Source organism: Molossus molossus, unplaced genomic scaffold (genome assembly GCF_014108415.1).
Source record: "Molossus molossus isolate mMolMol1 unplaced genomic scaffold, mMolMol1.p scaffold_m16_p_10, whole genome shotgun sequence".
Classification (NCBI taxonomy): Eukaryota; Metazoa; Chordata; class Mammalia; order Chiroptera; family Molossidae; genus Molossus; species Molossus molossus.
Window position 1 is genome coordinate 52880186 of NW_023425345.1, and position 22201 is coordinate 52902386.

Below are 22201 nucleotides of genomic sequence, written 5' to 3' on the forward strand. Positions count from 1 at the left end.
AAATTATTCCTAATGTTTAACCCTTCTCCCATTTCCCTTCTGCATGACCTCTTTCTTTTCACTATAACTAAGATATGTGAATTTCCCATACTGAAACGTTTGCTTTTTTGCTGAAAGGAGGTACTGGTGGTTTTGTCTTTGGCTTCCTTCTTGTTCCTGATAGGATGGGTTTGTGTGAATGAAGAAGGAAAGGAGAATAGGTAAAAGGATGTGTCGGGGAACTAGAACTCTATGGAGACCAGACTTTGCTCAAAGCTGAATTTTACTAGGTCAGGGAGTAAGTACTTAACGCACAATGCTCATGCCAAAGCAATGAATGAAGAGCTGGAGAGGTACCGAGAAGTAACAGATGCCGCCACACCCCGGATTGACTCAATTCTTTACAACCATGACTATCATTCCCTAGTCCTGGGAGAAGGAAACTGCTGAAAGAAATGACAAGCACAGGAGGCCAGAGAGCCAGAAGGTGCCCAAGCCCATTCCCCTCCCCAGCAGCGCGGGCCGATACACGGTTTCCTGCAAAGACCATTGGGTGGGGGACGCTCGGGCGAGGACGAACCTATCCCCTTCCCACACCTGCCGGCCCCTAGCTCCTGCCTGCGCCGGGGGCACTGGGACCAGCGCGAGCCCCAGCAGCCCGGCCGCGGCTTCGGGGCAGTCGTGTGTATCCGCGAGCGCGTGTGCGTGAGGAGGAGAGAGCAAAGACGTGATTACTTCAGAATTTATTTAAGGGCCGGTGGAAACCACTGCAGCAGCTTCCAGGGGAAGCCCTTGTTCCAGAGGAAGAGGAGGTGGCGGCTGCCAAGGAGGAGGAGGGGGGAGAGACGGAGGAGGAGGAGCGGCGGCAGCAACAGCACGAGGCAAGTGAGGAGGGAAGATGTAGCCTCCAAACCGGCTCCCAGCAGGTTGGTTCTCCCGGCCCACTGCTGCAGGCGAGGAGGCTTGCAAAGAGGCTGGGAGGAGAAACTGGGCGTGGGGGGATTGCCTGCTCGCCTTTCCCGAGGAGAAGCGCCCTTTTAAGTGAAATGAGACACCGGAGCGCGGAAATAGGCTGGGGGTTAGGAGGGGACCTGTCCTGCTTCTCGCATCCCTGGGGACTCGCAGCCCTTTAGCTTTCCGACTTCTCCGGCATGGGCCAGGAACTCCGGAGGGGCTCCGGGCGGGGGACGAGGTGGAGAACATCCCTTCCAGATACTCTTCATGCCTTTTCCCAAAGCTCACGTTTGGGGAGATACCCTCCGGGTGGCCCGGACTTGAAGGGGGAGCAGCGCCGCTAGGTTAAGTTTCTCCAAGTCACACCCAGCCCCCGGTTCCCAGCTCCCTGCCCCGGGTCTCCAGCTACACGCGGGGAGCTGCGGAGGCTCCGGCAAAGGGGATGCTGCTGCTTTAAGAGCCGCCTCCCCCTCTCCTCCCTTTGACAATGGTCTGAACCGAGCTCTGCTTCCCAAAGCAAAATTTGTAATATGCCATTTTTCCGATGGACGCTTCTCCTTTTGGCTGCTGACGGAGCCGCGGGAAGATGCGGAGCGGCTGCCAGCCCTCCGAGCCGGGGCACGTTCCGGGAGGGCGCCGGGGCTCGCGGGTGGCTGAGCTGCCTTTCTCCTCCCGTTGCTAGGGAAATGGTCCAGGAGCGCCGGGCGTGAGCCTCCCTTCGCGCGGAGCCGGAGACTGCGGTTGTCATTGATCAATTGAAGAAGCAGGACCCGAAATTACTGGCATTAGGTACAAAAACCGAATTTGAGTTACGTGGTTTCCCTACCGCTTTAATTTTTTTTTTTTTTTTTTACCCCCGGCCCCACCCCGCCCCCAGGGAAGATTAGATGCAAATTCCTCCTTGCCAATTACTGCTCTGTACCTTTTGCTTTCCACCATGCTCCTATCCCTCCTCCAATTGCTCTACCTCCTCCCTACTTGGTTCTCTCCTGTTGGGCAGAATGAAGAATTTTAAGTGTGGAAATTATGAAGTCAACTTCTTCATGGGGGGGTGGGGGGTGTGGCCGAGAGATAACTGTCCAGCCATGTGGGGTGAGCTGGCCCTTTGGCCATCTGTAAAAGCGCTGGAGTGGAGAAAGTGCAAAATGCTTCCCTTAGAGATGATAATACTGTTTCCCGAGGACAGGGGATTTCAAAGAGTTAAATAGGAGGAGGAATATTCATGTAATGTAATCAGACAATGGCTAGGATTTCTCTCACTGAATTACTTTTTTGTGGCTTGACAGAGATGGAGGTGGGTTACTTCTTGAAACCAAATCTTTGCAAAAGAAACTAACTACCAAAAATAATTTCATCTTTGCCTCTACTAGGGTCCAAATCCTAGTGATCTGCCTGACAGAAAGTGATTCACTGACGGAAAAAAAGCCTTTTGCAGCACTATTATATCTGAATAGGTACTGCTTTAAGGGTATATAGTGCTCAGAAACACATTGGTTCTTGAAACCTTTTGGGTAATGACTCCAGTGGGCATCCAAACTTTTATTTTGAAATCCGAGAGATTTAGAAGACAGTCAAGGTTATGTGCTAAGAATAAGGGAGTTGGTTTTCCTTGTATAAAATTATTCAAGCTAATTTTAAGCACTGGGATAATTAAACCAACCGAGTTTATTATTATTGTTTTTTTCCTTTTAAAATAAAATTTAATGAACAAAGCATAAACATCTAGAAGAGGATAATGTAATTCATGTATCCAATTGATTTGGGAGAGGAGGAGATGAAAGGCAAACATGAAAGCTAACTATTTGTAATCCCTTCCTCGTTTTTCAGGAATTATGCTATTCAAGGTAATTTTAATTTTGAAAATGATTATAAAAGTTAAAAGTGGTATATGAGGATGAAATATACTAGAGGTTGAATGATCATAGCCTTCTGGACCGTTCAAGTCGCTTCAAGTGTCATCGGGTCTATAAGAAGTGTTTAACTCTTACACTGAATATAGATTTTTAAATAGATTTTAATACCTAAAATGTGCATTTAAGAAATATATTACTTTATATTTTAAGGATTATGCAAGTATTTTGTAATTTATATTAGACAGAATCTGAGTTCTATTTTAAGAAGTTAAGGTCATTCATTGAAGTGGCCTTATTTTTTGTAGAAATATTTTCCCTAGTTTTGTTGAGAAGAGTTCACATTTACTTATTTGGGTTGACTATTGGTGAAGAAAAGCAGCATGTATTCATCTTATTTCCTAAGTAACTTTTGCACAGTTTGATTTTTTTAAATTGGATGTGAAGAGTTCACTGGAATTAAACCTTTAGGCATGAAAGCAGAATGAATCATAAAAGAAATAGATTCTTTCTGGAAAGATGAATGTTGTGTCACTTTATAATAGAAATAAATACTTGAAATTGTGACACCTCTTTACTATTGTACTGTATAATCTCAGTCGGATGTACTATCAGAACCCTAGAACAGGCTTGTGTTTTATTTTTAAAAGCATGGATTATTAATCCTACTTTACAGAAGAGAAAACTAAAGTTTTGACAGGTGAAGTGACTTGCCCTGGGTTACATGCTACAGGAGTGAAATTGAACAGAGTTCTCTTGAGGGTAGATTTAATAGACTTCCTAAATCCCTAAGGTGCTTCTTATCATAGCATCTTTGGATTAAATCAAAGACTAGCTTTTATACTGATCTAAGAGCATGACGACAAGCCTTTGTAGAATTAGGGTAGTATATTAGAAGAAAATTATAATGAAGGTAATCATTGAAGTTATATGTTTCCTTGGAATTTAAAGTTGTTATAAGTAATTCCAAGTGAAGATGGGCTAATGACTTTCTTTCATGAAGGATATAATTTAAAATACAGATTTAATAATGTTTAAATAACCCTAAAATTTAAACCTTGCAAGTGTTCTGCCATAAATTGTCACAATGCTACCATTTCCTTTTCCAGTATTTTGTTGTAACCTTAAATGTCAAAAACAAACAAACAAACAAACAAACAAAAACACACAACACATTGGCTCCTGGTAATGATTTCTCAGAATGACACAGCTGTTCATTGTGTGTATTTCATGCATGGCAAGTGTGCTAATTGTTTTAAATATTCAAATGTGTTGGAACACTTTTCTGTTTTGCAATTTGTTTTCAATCGATGTACAGAAAATTTGTAGCAGTTTGAAGAGTCTCTTTTTTTGCTGTTTTTTTTTTTGTAATAGTGTTCAAATATAATTCAAATTGAAAAAATATATTTTCATCATTAAATATTTAAAGGTAGTTACAATATGTGTGTGTGTGTGTGTGTGTGCGCGCGTGCACACGTGTGCATTAATATGTCCTCTGTATCTACCCTGTTATTTAGTTCAGGGTGAAGAAGAAATTGAACAAGTCAAATTCTTACCTTCATGTACCCCACTGTTTTGAATGATGAGCAACAATTCAAAGCATTATCTTGACTTATTCTAAAAGTCACCTGCTTAATTTGTTTACATAGGGTATCAGTCACAAAAATACTTTCCTCTTATGTTTCTGAAAGTTTCTCCTAGTTTTCAGTAAGCCCTGACCAAATCATTCACAGGTCATTAAATCTCTCTCCTCAATAACTAAATTTATACAAAGAATTACATAAAAAGCGATTAACTATTGAGCTGTTAAGTCTTGACATTTTATTTGAAAATATCACCATAAACATTTTCCCCAAGGACAGGGATATGTAGGCAGAAAAATGAATTGACCTTGCATTTTAAAACCAAAGAATGCTCCAGGATCAACAGCCAAACCAGCCTTTCTCCACATCAGCCTTTTACAAAACCAAGCCCTCTAATTAATAGCTCCTGGCCTCAGTACAACAGCTGAAATTGAGATGTGTTTGATTCTTTTTTAAATGTAAAATAGAGCATAAAAGAGAAAATGAGATAATTTCTGATTTTTAAAATGCCACAAAATAGATCAATGGTATGTCCTAATGTCTGTGTTGTCTATTTTAAATCAAATTAACACATTATTTTAAAAAATATCCTGAGCAGTTCATTTATTTCATGACTGGGAGCTTCTGATTAGCAGCTGAGATGTGAAGTTACTACATTAGCTAATATAATTTATGTCATCTGTTGTGTAGAATATTTGAAAGTGTTAGTTTGTATTGTTTGGATGAAAACCAGACAATGTAGCTCACAGGAAGCAAAGGAATATTTAGAGCAATTAGTAGTATATTAACCTAAACAAATTTATGTGCCTCAGCCTATTTCATAAAGCATATATCTAATTCAGTCACTTTACTGTGTAGACTACTGCAGGAATTTAGGAAGAGAACACATTTAAAAATAATAAAATGGGACGTGGAAAGTCAAGAAGCTTTAAACTGGTATGAAAAAATTTGTTGTTAAAATAAAAAAGTAAACTCTGATTGTTATATAAACAAAATACTCTCTTATGTGTAAATGTTCCTAAATAGAAGAGTGAACATTAGTTCATGGACTTATTTGAGTCATTTAAAAATAATTTACTGCCCACTCATTAAGTGCCAGAGAGTGTGTTTGTCATTAACAATATAACAATTAATGGTAACATGGAGTTATTAGCAATAAGGGATTTGTAAACTTGCAAGGGAAAAAAGGTGATCAATTAATAAGTGTATTAGCATGTTACTATAAATTGAATTAGGTGGGATAAATCATGAAAAAAGAAACCTTTTCCTTGAGGTCAAAATATTTAGTTTATTGGAGAAAGGGAAAAAGAGACGATGAGGCTAATGAGCTAGCTGGTGTGTTGAGGGCTGGGCAGCATTATTGGAAACCACTCTTTACTAAAATTTTCCTCCCCTTTACTTTCCTTAAGCAATGATGTGTGAAGTGATGCCTACGATTAATGAGGACACCCCAATGAGCCAAAGGGGGTCCCAAAGCAGTGGCTCGGACTCAGACTCCCATTTTGAGCAGCTGATGGTGAATATGCTAGATGAAAGGGACCGTCTTCTGGACACCCTTCGGGAGACCCAAGAGAGTCTTTCACTTGCCCAGCAAAGACTGCAGGATGTCATCTATGACAGAGATTCGCTCCAGAGACAGCTCAATTCGGCCCTGCCCCAGGTATGCTTCCTGGTAGCCTTGTCTTTTTTTATTGCAATTGAAAGTGTGTTAAGACTTAAGTGAGCTTTGCTTTATTCCCATTCTTAGGATTACTTTTCCCTTTATAATATATGATGTGCATGTTTTGGTGAGAAAAATTTAAGCATAGATAATTCACATAAAACCTTGCCTAAAGAAAGTTGTGGTATGTTGGTGAAGCATGAATTCCTATCTGGTCTTTTTTTTTTTTGAAAAATTTATCTATATGTTTTGTTGGGATTAGAAAATCACCTGTTGAGCTAATCGCCAGAATATGGGAATAGTTGATTTTCTCTTTCTTGCTTTTTAAACACAATCATGACATTTGAAAGTATGTACTTTTTATTTTCAGTTGTGTGTTCTGTCTTTGGAAGTGATAATAATTTGGAAGTCTACTGTCTAATTATTTTTATTTGTCTTTCCTTAAAAATGCCTAACACCTGCTTAAAAATTCTGGGAATTATTGCTGTATTACCCTCTCCACTCAAACACATTTCAACCAGTTTCTTTTTTAAATAAACTATTTTGGAAATTAGAAAAAGGCAAAATTTCTCAGCCCTATTTTCACAAACTTAAAATTGTTAGATGAGTTATTTTAAAAATATTTTTGTCAAGAGTCTTATTTTATGAAAAAGAATATAATATTTTAAGGATTTCCAGTTTATTTATATACAAAGTTAGTAATGAAAGTCAATTTTCTCATTTAAGAATAGCATAATTGTGTTTATTTTAGGTATGGGAAAAAAGCATAGAATATGAATAAATTTTAAATAATCACTTCCAATACAATATTTTTTCAAATAAATACAAGTTTGATTGGTCCTCTGCTTTAAGTATAATACAGCAAATATTTAAGAGTTGACTTCTGTCCATGAAATTATATCTTATAAATATTATGTCTTCATAAATATAAAAGTTATATAATCAAAGTTGAAAAAATTATAAACCCAGCTGTACTATTTATTTGCACTGTGATGTTGAGAGTTTGATCACTTTCAGAATGGAAAGGACCACCTAGAACCCTTTTTCACATGCTCATTAGGTAATCCCATAACTCTATATGGATAACTCCTGTCCCCATTTTTTCATTTTCAGTCAGTTTGACTTGTTCTGAGATACAATAATATTTCCAGTAATTCTCACCTGTTGGTACATTGGTTTGTTCAATTACACCGAATGAGTAATTTCAAATATCTTCACCAATAATTTTATTCTTTAAGCTAGATAATTCAGTCTTTGAATTGTTTTTCATAAGGTAATTTCTAGAATGATCACCATTGTATTTACTCTTCACTAGGATTATTTGACTTGGTCATGCTATTGTTGTTAAAGTGTGGTTCCTGAACCAATTGTACTATTCATTATCTTCTGTGACAAGCATAGAATGGGACATTTCTCATTCTGGACAAAGTGTTTCATTGAAGAAGCATAGGACTGTATTATATTTGGGGGCAAGTTCAACATACTTTCAGTATATTTGACAGGAGTCAAATTAAGTTTATAACTGAATTGCATAAATGCTACATGTATTCCCATTTTCCCTACTCTTCTTGGAAGTTGACTCTGGTCCTAAGTGTAGAAATATGCATGTATCTCTTTTACATTTATCTTTTTATATTTTATTCAAGCCTGATTGATGTCAATTTGGATCCTAATTCTATCAAAGCAATTCTAGGAATAATTTGGGTTTTTAAATTGTTTTCTGTATCTTTACAAAAATGAGTGGTTATTACATAAGGATGCTATAAATATAAAGTACTAGAACAATATATTTTGGGGGGAAAAGAAAAAACTGGAAATGTTTTCATACATAATGATATTGTATAGATAAATCCCTTATTAAAAGTACAAGAATAAAAAATTTTAATTCTAGAAATTTGGTTTTGTTGACTATCTAGTTTATAACATGACCTAAAATTTCAAGTTTTGAATTTGAGTCAATCTCTTATCTAAACTCCTGGGGTTAGTTGTGTTTTAGAGTCCAAAATTTTCCTGAGTTTTTTGTATGTATATAATGTATAAAAGAAACACTCCTTCAGATGGATTCTGGATAGCACCCCATAATTATATATTTTCATATCTGAAGAGAATTCTATGAATAGTTCTATTGCATGAAAAAAACAAAGACTAGAAATGTCTCATGTTAGTACATGTCTGGTTTTGCCATCAATCAATGTTGTAATCCACTTACAAATAAAGTATCAGTTTATAGAGTGTATAAGTGTGGGAATTATATACTAGGGATTATGAACCTGTACTTTTAGATGCATATGGTTTCAATCTCTTTTACAAATACTTTGCCACTTTTTTTCAATATTTTGTATTTTACTATTATAAATATTGAATACTCTTTGCAATCCACAGGTTCTTAGGACAGTGATGGTCCTGTCACTTCTTTAAAGTAGATTTTTAATCACCTAACGTGTACCTTAAGGGCTATAGATTTTCTGTAAGTAATAGGGGAGTATTCTTCTTTAATTGGTATCTTTGAATCTTTCTGAATATTTTGTAAGCCATGTACCTGCACCATTTGGTGGCACTCCATTTGACCTTTAGCTTAAAGGAGAAAATGATTACTATACATGTGAGTTTTGAGGCAGAAATGAAGCATGTAAAATTGAATACTATAATAACATAAAAATGAAAATTATTTTAGCAAACATGGGAGAAATTTCAAAGCAGTGTCAAACTCTGTGACATATTGTCATAAAAATTGCCTAAAACATTTAGGTTGATGACTTGGCACTTTGCTTTAGTCACTTTCTCTGCTATCATTCTCTTAGGAACAAATGCAGCAGTGATTTTAGCAGCCCTAATCATGTGAAGGGTGTTTGAACCATAGTGTTTAGTTCTTCATTATGTGAGTGGGCGTTAATGTGTTTAAAGAGTACTGATAATTTTAAATTATTCCACATCTCCGGGCCTGATGTTACTAAACTGCATACTCAATTTTGTACCTTACACAGATCCATTTAAATGTTCCACAGAATCTCAGACTCAGTATGCCCCAAACTCAGGCATCGATCTGTTTTCTGCTCCTCAACCAAATCTGCTCAAATGTCTCACCCAGACTCCTGAGAGTCCTCTTAGATGATGCTTTCTCCCTCATCTCTGAATTTAGTCCTCTTTGGGTCATACAGTGTTTAATCTCTTAAATAATTCTCAAATCTCTTTATTATTTTCTGCACCTGGCCTTGAACTTCTTCGTTATTCTATCACCTAACATTTTCACTTCTGTGACTGTGTCATGATACATGCTTAAATAATACTTCACTGCTTGCAGTTCCCACAAACTTCATCTATTCCAGTCTTTTTTGTGCATATTTATCTCTGCCCATTATTTTCTGCCTCAATATCTTTGTCCGACCCACTTCTCATGTATCTTAATTTACCATGTTATCATTATGTTATCTGATTAAGATGCCTGTTTACCAACCTAGGTTGTAAGCTCCATGAGAACAGGAACATATGTTAATCATCTACAATTCTTTTAAAGCAGTCGAGTCCCAGTAGTAAGGGTTTTTAAGGTAAAACCAGAACTAAATGTATATGTGTTTTGATGTACAAAGAAGAATAAAATTGAAACAGAAAGATCTGGTTTGTATTGTGACTCTACCTTCCATCATCACCTTGACTCAGGACTTCGTATTTCCATGCTACAAAAAGTGGTTAATATGAACACCTCACAGGATAGTTTATGATGATTAAAGAAAATAACGTAAGTAATAATATAAGCAAAATTCATTAATTTATAAAGCATTAAATATAAAAATGTTTGTATTTTTTAATCCAGATTGCCAAAATATAAACTGATATATATATGTGTGTGTATATATATATATATATATATATATACACACACACACACACACACACACACATATTTCGGTGAGCATTAGACCAATTTATTAGGAATATTGATAAAATATACAGTCTAACATTTTTGAAATCAGGGAAAATAATTGTTAATTACTAACATGCTTATTAAGAATATTTAAAGAAAAATTAAAGGCAGAGAGATTTCCATTGCAAAAAATATAAAAGTTTAAAATTCCTTTTTATCACCTTATTTAATATATATCGAGGGCCTTCTGTGTATTATTAAATGGTTACATATATTTGTAATGAGAATAGAAAAAAAATTATATAATTTGGCTCCCAGAAAATCTAGGGAATAAAGTTGTTTAGCAAAAAATATATAAATAGATCCAAATTAATATAGTACAAGATTACAGAAGTACTGAAAACATTTGAGTTATAATATTGATTGTGATTAACTATCATAAGGAAATTTTTATGTGGAAAGTGATTTTGGGGAGTTATTTTTAAGAAAAGGTTGGAAATAACTCAGGGGTGATCCGTGTGAAGTAGTAGAGTTTTGTATAGGACGCTCTCAAGGACATTTGGGAGACAGAAATTCAGCCGATACTCTGCTTTCTAGGTTAGGCTTGGGGTTCCTAATATTCACAAAGACAGATGAGCTAGCAGTATCCTTTTATTTCCCCTTGAAGAAGACTAAATAGGAACTAAATAAAGAGAATAACTGACAGATTTGTTTATTGAAGGGTTGTACAGTAGGAATGAAATTTCATATCGTGGCAGTGGAGGAGTGTGGCCTGTTAATATGTGTGGTGACAGCTAAGGACAGGAGTTTGTCTGTAGGATAATCAGTAGAATTTTGAGTGAACTGGTGACATGATAAGGTAATAATGAAGAAATATTATTGTGATGTTTAATTTAGGATAGATTGCATAATACTCATACATTAGCTATCTATTGCTAAAATAATGCTGTGTGACAGTGCAAAAGCTCAGTGGTCACGCAAAAATATGAGTGCATGAAATTCAGCTGATCTTGACTTGGAGTGGTTGGTCTTGGCTGGGCTCACGTATACCACTGGTAGATAAAGTTTGCATAGTTAGCTATACTGGCCATTGTCTGATGTGGATGGTCTTAGCTAGATCAACTGGGGTCACTCAGCTCTATGCATGTGTCTAATCCTGCAATAGGCCAGATTATTCATGGTCATGGCAGAGGAGTAAGAGCAAAGCAGAAACAAGCAAGTGCTCTTTAAGTTTCTTTTTGGGTGGAAAGCAATACAAAGTTATATGGCAAAATTACAGGGAGGGATGAAACACGGGACCTAAGTGCAGTACATCTATTGCTAAAATAATGCTATGGAATCTAAGCTAAGATTCACTTGGGTCATCATTATGTTAGAGAAACTTGACCATGATAATGTAAGAGTTTTAGTGAAATGTGACAATTTAAAATAGGATTGTGAACCTTGAATGTAATAGGGACAATAAAAATGGCGAGAATATTGAGGAGACAAAAGAGACAAGGACTGGTGATGGACTGAATGGCCAAGGCTTTGAACTTGAGTCAAAAGATCTAAATTTAAGCTGGAGTCCTTCCACTTATTTGCTGAGGACCCATTGGTACATAGCTTGACTTCTCTGAAACTCTGTTTCCTCAATTGGAAGAAGGGATGATAGCTTTCCTTAGGAGTGGTTGAAAAGAGATGTATGTATGTGCTTCAGAAACCCTGAACATTATAAAATGTCAGGAGGTATTTTTTTTTTTATAAACCGGGATGTCCTAGTATACACTCTAAAGAGGAATTAAATTAAAAGAGACTACTTGTGGAGAAGAGGAATATGTTTATATTTTGACATTTTATTTATTTATTTTAACTTTATTTTTATTGTCGACACTATCACAGATGTCCCCATCCCCCTCCTCTTGCCCAACTCCACCCAGCCCCCACTCCCCTTCCCTCTATCACCACAGACACTGTTGTCTGTGTCCATGGGTGAGGTATATATGTTCTTTAGCATATCCCTTCACCTTCTTTCATCCAGTCCCCCTTCCCCACTCTCCTCTGACCTCTGTCAGTCTGTTGCATGTAGCCATGCCTCTGATTCTATTTTGTAAGTCAGTTTATTTTGTTCATTAGATTCCACATATAAGTGAAATCTTACGGTATTTGCCTTTCTCTGACTGGTTTATATTACTTAGCATCAGAGTCTCCAGATTTTTATTTTTCCATTTGAAAATGAAAACTATTTCAGTGAAACTTGCAGAGAGTGACAGAATTACTTTTATTCTAGAGGCACACTATCTACGTATCATTTTGGCTTGCTACCTACTAGCTCAGTAACCTTGGTCAAAGTAGTTAATTCAAATAATGATAGAACCTGCCTTATAGGATCATTATGAGAAATAAATGAGCTGGAACATGTCAAATGATCAATTCAATGCCTCATAGATAGTACATGCTCAATAAATGTTAAATGCAGCTATTGATGCTATTATTATTACCATAGGTATTATCATTATTATTCTTAGCCAACCTTTACTGCACAATTTTATTGGGTAATAATGAATACTAGCACACATTGAAAGCACTAAAATCCTTACTCTCCAAAATCTTAATCAAATTTTGCAAGTCCTTTTATTTATTTATTTCTTTATTTATATTTTTATAAATTCTTTACTACACTCTTCAAAATAGTTTTTCCACATTTTCCAGTTTCTCAAAGACCACTCTCATGCATTCCTTGATTAAGTCAAACAACCTCCGTTCCTATTGTGCTGAGAATATAACATCTAGATTGAAGTTTTTGCATTTCAGAGAAACCTAATACTACCACACTAAGCATTTTATCCCTTAGTCCTGTCAAGAGAAAGATGCTGTATCTTTTGCTACCTCTCATTGTAGTCATTTTATTTTCTTAAATTTTTTTTAAAAATTCATCTTTATTGTTGAAAGTATTACAGATATTCTTGCCCTTTTCCCCCATTGACCCCCTCCACCCTGCTCCCATACCCTGTCTCCAGGCCTTCACTGTACTATTGTCTGTGTCCAGGGGTTATGAATATATGCACATAAGTTCTTTGGTTTATCTCTTCCCTTCCCCACTCCCCCTTTTTCTCTGAGATTTGTCATTCTGCTCCATGCATCCATGTTTCTAAATCTATTTTGACTGTCAGTTTATTTTTTTCATTAGATTCCACATATAAGTGAGATCATGTGATACTTGTCTGTCTCTGATTGGCTTATTTCACTTAGCATAATATTTTCCAGGTCCCTCCATGCAGCCTCAAAGGGTAAGATATTATTCTTTTTTACAGTTGCATAATATTCCATTGTGTAAATGTACCACAGTTTTTTTATCCACTCATCTGCTGATGGACACTTGGCCTGTTCCCAGATCTTAGCTATCATAAATAGCACTGTTATAAACAGAGGGATGTGTATATTCTTTCTGACTGGTGTTTCAGGAGTCTTGGGATATAGTCCCAGAAGTAGGATTACTGGGTCAAATGGAAGTTCCATTTTTTATTTTTTTGAAGAAACTCTATACTGTTTTGCATAGTGACTGTATCAGTCTGTATTCCTGCCAGCAGTGTACTAGGGTTTTCTTTTCCTCACTTCCTCTCCAGCAGTAGCAGTTTGTTGATTTGTTAATGATTGCAGCCATTATGGCAGGTGTGAGTGATACTTCATGGTCATTTTATTTAACATCTCTCTGATAATTAGTGACTTTTTACCTTTTTTTATATGTCTCTTGGCCATCTGAAACACATGAAGTGATTTTTTAAATCTATTTTTTCTCATGGCCAAGTGAAATGATATTCACCTGCAGCTTTTGTTTTTCATTATTTATATCTTTTATTTCTTTTTGTTTATATCTCTCTTTTTAACCCTTACTATCAGACTTCTATTATCACCAGCCTTTTTAAAATGCATTCCTGTATGCTACCAATGGATGAATCTTTAATTAATTAATTTATTTATTAGAGAGAGAGTTAGAAACATCAATGTGAGAGAGAAAAATCTATCAGCTGCCTCCTGCATGTCCCCTACTGGGGATCGAGCCCACAACCCGGGCATGTGTCCTGACTGGCAATTGAACAGGGACCTCTTAGTCCATGGGATGGACCCTCAATCCACTGAGCCACACCAGCTGGGCAGATGCATCTTTTTCAAATCTATTGATCCTCTTTCATTCTTCATGCCCCTTGCATCTTTGTGTCAAGCAGTTCTATTAATTATTTTATCTTGAAATTCTAATGTCCTTAATTCTCCATAACTATTCCTTTCCTAGTCTACTAGGTATGTTTTCCTTCAATATACATATTTTTTCTCACATACCACTATATATTTGTTTACACCCAAAATTGTCTTTATTTATTTATGTTCTCTAATCTTAAGCATTGCCTTTCCCACTTAGGACTAATTTCACTCTAAATCCTTGATCCCTCCTTCTCATCTCCTCCTTCAATTATTTTTTTCTTTTGTTTCTAATATCTTTAGTTTTTTTCTCTCTCTCTTTCTGTTACACACTCACACTCACACATACACACACACACACACACGCACACATCTAGCTTTTTGGGTAACATGTTAAAATCTATTCCTTAAAAGTAAAATGATGACAAGTACAATACCAGTAATAACCAACAAAAACAAAATGCTGTCTCTGCATAGCTACCAATCTAACTTCTCTTTTACTGTAAACTTATTTCCCAACTTGTCTGTCTTCACTGTCTCAATTTCTTCGCCTTGTATTCACTTTTAGAGCAAATGCAGTCTGGCTTTTTCTCTGACTTGCTGTTTAGCATCAAGTCACCAGTAACTAATTGATGAACACAGTTGTTTTATTTTATTAAAATTCACTGCAGCCCTAGCCAGTGTGGCTCAGTTGGTTGGGCATCCTCCCATGTACTGTGGCTGGTTTGATTCCTGGTCAGGACACACGCCCAGTTTTTAGGCTCTATCCCTGGTAGGGGGCATGCAGGAGACAGCCAATCAGTGGTCTGCTCTCACATTGATGTTTCTCTCCTTTCCTTCTCTCTAAAAATCAATTAAAAAATCTTTAAAAATATTCACTGCGAAATTTGACATTATGATTCTCAACAAAACAAAAGGAAACGCCTACTCTCTTGACTTTTATAACATTAAACTGTCATGGTTTTTAAATCATTTTGACTTTTTCCTCTAATTTTTTTTATGTGGGCAATTCCTCATCTACCCAGTCTTTAAATGTTAAACAATAAAGTTAAAATGAATAATAGCAATAGCTAACATTTCTGCACACTCCTACTATGCTAGGCAATGTTTCATTTACGTATCCATAATAAAGTGGGAGTCTTTCTTTCTGTTTGAGGGGAGGCTAAAAATGTGAGGTGTAGAACTTTACTTGCAGGAGGCACTTAAGATATAGTCTAACTAAGAAGTCGATTTTAAGATTCTAAAAGTTTGAGGTGGTAAAGCTAGGAGAGAGACAGAGTTTTCTTGGAGAGCTGTTGGTTTGCTATGCATAATCTACCACTTCATGTGTGAGGGCTAATTGGTTCCCCTTCAATTTAGCTAAGTGAGAAGATATGCAGGGAAAACATCCAGAGAGCGTGATATGTTTGTGTCCTCCAGAAGATGAAGATATAGAGTCTGAAGTCAACTGTGGCTTGATATATCCTGCCTCTATGCTAAATTAAAGAATTATATATCAGGCAAGTTGTAAGAACTCCAATGTCAAGACAAAAGTTGGTGATTTTTGAAGAGCTAATGGAACCCTCAAAATGGGAACTTGTCCTGGCCAATATGGCTCAGTTGGTTGGGTGTTGTCCCATGCACCAGGAGGTTCCCTGTTCAATTCCCAGTCGGGGCACATTCCAGGGTTGCAGGTTCCATCCAGTAGAGGGTGTGCAGGAGGCAGCCAATCGATGTTTCCCTCATGGATGTTTCTATCTCTGTCTCCTTATCCCTCTCTCTGAAATCAATAAAAACATTTGTAGTTTTTGTTTTGTAAAGGAAGCTAGCTTAGGGTTATCTTTGTGTAAACCCACAGAGTGAGTACTTTATTAGAAACCCAGGTACCTAAATGTGAACAATGAGTGAGGATTGGGAGATTGGTACCAGAGAAGAGACTGAGAGAAAGTCAATAAAAGAGAGGAGAATCATTTTTACTTGAGAAAGCCACAGACATACTCCAGAAGGAGGGTCATTGACTGTATGTTTGCTATTCGGAAAACCCTGACAACTGGATAAGTCACATACTACTGTGACCTTTCTCCTGTTTCCCTTTATCAGCCCTGACTCTGAAAGACTCAGACACTGTTGCTGTAAGTGAAGGATGTCAGAGTAAAGAGAGACCACCATGCCCCACCCTTCAGTGCACACTTCAAAGCTTGAAACAAGCCTGAACTGAGTATGAGAGAAGAAGCTTTAAGTTGGATAGAAGATAGGGCTTTGTATATGATGCAATCCTATATTGAACTAGAACTATGAAATAGTTAGACTTACATTTCAAAACAAAAAGACAGATAGTTGCTTTCTCAACTCATTCAAGACTTACTCAGAAATTTATTTTGAGGTTCATTTCTTCATCTGAGAGAATCAGAGGAGATATAATAATGCTGATTTCTGAATCTAGATCATTCATTCAATTGGCTGGATGCATTATCTCTGTGAATCCTCAGAACATTCCAATGAGGTTGTTATTATTATTATTCCCATTTTACAGATGATAAAGCTAAGGCAAAGAGAGGTTAAGTAACTTGTTCAACACCATGCTGTTAGTAAGTGGTACTCACCAGGATTCCATTCATATCTTCCTTTTGTTTTACTCTGAGCCATCTCCTTCATCTCATTACGTTCATCTAGATTTAAAGAAGTATTAAACTGCTCTGGAAACCTTAAATAGACATGGGCCATTGAAAGCATTTCTCATGACTAAGTTCTAATAAGGCAAGCAAAATAATTATTAATGAAATGTGAAATGATTATTAAAATTAGTATAATTATACTGAACACAGTTATTAAAGGATACCAAATCCTCATATTTATGATATTATGAATTTGTCTTTTTATGTACTTAGCATACTTGATAACCCATTATGTCCTTTTAATATGCAAGAGAGTATGAGTTTCATGGAAAAGTACTTAACTAGAAATTATAATACCTAGATTTTACTTTCCATTTTGCCAAATCCTTCGACAATGGGTTTGGCAGTATTTACTTATATATATGTGAGGGAATTCAAGTTCTCTCTAATATGTTCTAAACTTTTGTTAATTTCAAAGGATTATAAAGGGCATACAGCTTAGCTTATTGATTTAATCATAGCCATTTAATAAACAATTACTATTTATTCAACAAATATTTTAGGACCTATTCTGGGTTGGGTTCTGTGCTTATAGTATAATGTTGCTGATGATGTCCATGCTTTATTTTATCTTAAGACCTTGGCCAATTATGGCTCCTTGGAATGCCTTGTGGCAATAAGAAGGCAATGCCTATAATCCACTGACTAGCACATATATTTCTAGTTTTTTGAAACTAGACTGTTATTTCTAGTTATTTCATTGTCTTTAATCCTCTACTGTTATGAACTGTCCAAGTCTCTAGAAAAGGCCAGCTATCTCCATTGTGTTCTAGATCTCATGCTCTCTTGCTGTTCTAGGACAAAACATTCCCCCTCTCTTTTCTACATCAGCAATGTTTCTATCTGTAATGGATTATAGCCAACAGCATTAAATATTCTTATATTTCTCCCATTAAAAAAATTGATTAATGACCCTGCCCTATCAAGCTACCACCCCATTTATCTTTCCCAGTACAGCAAAAGTAAAAAAAAAAAAAAAAAAAAAAAAAAATGTTTTTTCAATTACATACACTTGTTTTTCTTCCTAATTTCTCTTGAATCCACTCCAGTCAGGTATTCAATCAATCAACTTTATCTAAACTGCTCTTGTGAACATTATCTATAACCTCTATATTGCTAAATGTAATGATCATCACATTCCTGTTTATCAATATACATAGTACATTTCTCATTTCTTAGAACATTTTCATTGGGCTCTGGGGTATCTCACTTGCCTGGTTTTTCTCCTACATCATTGCTTACTCCTCAGTCTTTGTTGTTAGTTACACCTCATCCTCCTGATTCAGTAATACCAGATTACTCCGGGACTTAGTTCCTGGACCTTTTCTCAAGTCTCTACTGATACCACTGATGATCTCTTCCATCTCCTGGCTTTAAACATCATCTAAATGTTGATGAGGCTGAATGTACATTTCTAATCCAGATATTTTCCCTGACGTTCAGACTCATATTGTCGAATGCAGAAATTTAACATGTCCAAAACTGAGTTCATGATCTGGAGATGAATTTCATCTTCTGCATGCCAATTAATAGCAATGCCAACTCTCCAATGGTGTAGGCCAGAGCATTAGCACCTTATTTTTTTTTCACATTCTGTATTTAATCTAGCAGTTACGTCACTCAGTTTTATCTTCAAAGTATATGTAGAATTGAACCACTATACTCACCTCTGCAACTTTATCCTAGTCAGAGTCACCATCTCATACCTGGGAATTAGACAGGCGTTTCCTAGATAATCTCCTTGCTTGGGTCCTTGTACCTCATCAGTCTGTTGCCAAAAGAACAGCAAGCGAGATCCTGATTCTGATAAAGGGTAATTCATGTTTGTTTTACATCTGCTCAAATCTCCACAATGCCTGTCCATCTCAAAGTACAAGCCCAAGTCTTTAAACTGGACAAGGTCTAACATTGGTTCCTTCCTTTTTATCTGAATGATATCATCTCCTGCTATGTTCTAGCTCACTCAGTCTATTTCCACCACCCTGATGCTGTTCAACATGTCAGGTATTCAACTGCCTTAGGGATTTTGCACTGGCTCTTTCCTGTGACTGGGAAAGTTGTCCTCCTACCATGTGACTTGCTTTCTCAACTCATTCAAGACTTACTCAGATATCATCTTCTCAGCGAGGCCATGCCTGATCACCCTATTTAAACTTGTAGTAGCCCACTTAATACTCCCAATTCCTATTCTCAGCTCTCACTCCACAGCACATAATCATCCAACACAGTGTATATTTATTTGTCTTGTTTATTAATTATTTCTCGCTCCACTAGATTGTATTCTGTGAAGCTGAGTTGTTGTTAAAAAAATTACTAAGTAATAAAATAAAAATAAAAACTATTCTTTTGCATGTTGAAAACATTTCCATGATATCTACTCTGTACTTATTTGGCAAGTCACATAATTCTAATAATTAGACAGTATATATTAAATATATGGATAAAACAAGAAACAAATACAATTTATAGAGCCTTATATTATACTGAAGTCATGGTCTATATAAGGCTGGTATTGATATTGCACCTCAAAGCCCCTGCTAATATGAAGTAAGTTTTATATCAAGAACAAAAAAGATTAGGATGTATATCACTTGCTTTGAAGATATGCAGAAAGGATATTAATTCAAGGTTTTAAAAATTCAAATTCCAATTTTTTATTTTTTATTTTTCATATTTTTATACAAAAGAGTTTATTGTCAAATTAAGAAAGTTTTTACAAAAGAAATGATATGGATAGTTTTGTGATGTTACAACCAGTGTTTGAGATCTATGTCTAACTATCATTTTATAGGAGGACAAAAGTAAAAGAATGTTTTTGTTTTTTATATTTGGATTAGATTGTTGTAATTATTGATTTTTTAACTTGTTTTTATTCTTATTCTCTCAGAAGGAATGATATCAACAGAAAAACAGCCGTTAGATGAATGTCTAACCTGCTTTCCAGTAAACTTCATAGATTAATTCCGTAAACTTAGCATTAGCATACACATGATTCATTTTTTTTTTGTTAATGTTTGAAGAAAATTCTAGATTCAGTAACAGAAAAGTTAACATTTATACTATTTACCTTTCCTAGATATTTCTCTTCAGGGCCTTATGGCTCAAATCTAGGTAGCAACCATCATAATCTTCTAGTTTGGGAAAAGAGAGAGAGTTAAAATTATAATTGTGGAATTAAAAAAATTTTTTTTTCTTTTTTGATTTTTTTTTAGAGAGAGAGAAAGGGAGAGGGAGAGAGAGATAGAAACATCAATGAGAGAGAACATCGATTGGCCGCCTCCCGCATTCATTCCCCCAACTGTGGATTGGGCCCACGACCTGGGCATGTGCCCTGACCAGGAATCGAACTGGTGACCTCTTGGTGCATGGGTTGATGCTAAAAAACTAAGCTACACCAGCCAGGCTAATTGTGGAATTTTTAAAAATGTGATTGTCACACTCTCGTTAAGCCTATCATACATCTTTGCATTGATCCCTGTAATTTAGTTTACAAAATAGTAGCTCTGTTTTAGCTTATGCTGCATGGCCCTTGGCAAGCCCCTGATACTTTTTATCTGACTACTTCGGCTTAAAGATTTTGTAATTTAATCTTAGTGAAGATTAGTAGGCCAAAGGTACAAAGGTCCTGAATTTTAAATTAAATTTTGCATTGCACCCAAGTTTTATTTGTGAGTCTAGTGTTTGTTTGTTTGTCTTACATTAAGATCTAGTAATTTTTCCCGAACATGACAGAATTTATTGACTGAGGTTCTGAGTGACTGTTAATTTTTTCCCTGTACTTTGAATTAGAATGAATTTCCCTCAAAACATTTTTAATCCTTTTTATTTTTTTTGCCTTTCAAGAAGTGAGATCCATGATGTTAGAATTTGGAATACATGCTATGGGAATCAGGCAGATCTCATTCCACTTGATTCTTGTTCCCCTTCCATACCTGGAGATATTCAAAAGGTCTCAGGTTGCCTTCCAAAGGCAGGTGTAAGGATTGACATTCCTAAAGTATTTGGCAAAAGAAGATTTTGCTGTTAATTAGAGGAAATTGTTCAAGAATGAATGTGATTAGAGTCTGACACTACATTATTCTACAGTAAACTAATTTTCCTGAGTATTCTGATCTATGATTGTTTTTGTAATGCCCACTTGCAGGGTCATCTGCTTCAGTTAGGATATGTAATATATTGGCTCAAAATTTTATCTATACTTGTGAGAGTTTAGAAGAAACATGTTTTGGTGACTGACAATATATTTGTAATGGACCAAGTTTAGAAATAACACTGGTTATTAATTTGAAAGTTTTTCATAATGAAGGTCTTGCCCAGTGATCTAGTTCTAAGATAAAGGAGATACACTTTCAAATAATGGCAAGATTATTTTACCTTTGTTAATTTTGTACATGATAAATATTATTTAACAATATTCATAAAAATGTCATTTAAAAATTCGAACAGCTACTGTCATTAGAATGTGGTCACATGAACTATGTTCAATCAATACAAAATGAGCCATGGGAGTAGACATTCATAGAGTTAGAAGAAACATCTCTCTTAGGATCTTTTTTGTAGAAAAGATTTGACCTCTGAAATCACATTTTTTAGTAATATTGTAAGATAAATTGAATTTTTCTTGTAAAGTGTACTTTCTGTTACAGTTCTAAATCTAAAGTTCAATGTTAGTATAATCACAGGTTTTCATGTTTCCCCCCTGATGGGGAATGGATCTATTTTCCCTTGTAATTCTATTAATTTTTGCATATGTTTTGAGGCTGTTGTTAATTGCATTCAACCATGTCATTGTTATATCTCCATGGCCAATTTAACCTTCTGTCATCATGAAGTGTCCACTTTTATTTTCATACCGACATTTTGTCATAAAGTCTACTTTGCATGCTTTAAGTACTATAGAATTTGTGTTTTTTTAGTGTTTCCACTGTATGCCTTCCCTCTATCCTTTTTCTTTCATTCTCCCTGTGTCTTTACATTGATTACCCACAAATAGTTTCCGAATTTTATTTTTATGCAGCCTGTCAATCTTTCCTTTTTAATTATTAGATTTACTTCAAAATTTACTGTAATTACTTGTATATTTGTGCTTAATCTACTGTCTTACTAGAGGTTTCTATTTTCCCTGTATTGTGTTTCTTTTATTAACCTTTCATGCCTCCTTTTGAATTGATTGAATATGCTTTTTTTAAAAAAATCAGTTGTCCCCTCTGTTACTCTGGCAGTTAGTTATATACTCTTTTGCTATATTTTTATCATTTAACATATAAATTGCAATGTGCATCCTCAGCACACCAAAGTGCAGTGTTAATGTGACCTTTTCTTGCCTTTAATTCCCAGTGTGTAATGTGAAATATATTATTTCATAGTTGTATAAGTCAATGGTCTTTTGATTTATTTATACATTTACTATTTGTATTACTAATTATTCTTTATGGATCTTGACTGTTTCTCCTGGGATCATTTTTATTCTACTAGAAGAGCAG

The 22201-nt window shown here is 35.8% G+C and overlaps 1 protein-coding gene across 5 annotated transcripts in view; it reads left to right on the forward strand.

Annotated features, from left to right (window-relative positions):
* The first annotated feature begins 873 nt into the window (after nucleotides 1–873).
* The window catches only part of PPFIA2 (PTPRF interacting protein alpha 2), a 437224-nt gene continuing 415896 nt past the window's right edge, over nucleotides 874–22201 (forward strand). For 3 of the 5 annotated variants that reach the window (XM_036251327.1, XM_036251333.1, XM_036251334.1), the window contains exons 1-2: nucleotides 1593–1722; nucleotides 5776–6026. In XM_036251327.1, coding sequence (XP_036107220.1) covers nucleotides 5778–6026 — 249 coding nt within the window. In that variant the 5' untranslated portion in view covers nucleotides 1593–1722; nucleotides 5776–5777. Of the gene's footprint in view, nucleotides 906–1467; nucleotides 1723–5775; nucleotides 6027–22201 lie in introns of those variants that run through there. The other 2 variants (XM_036251326.1, XM_036251328.1) reach the window with 2 other exon arrangements.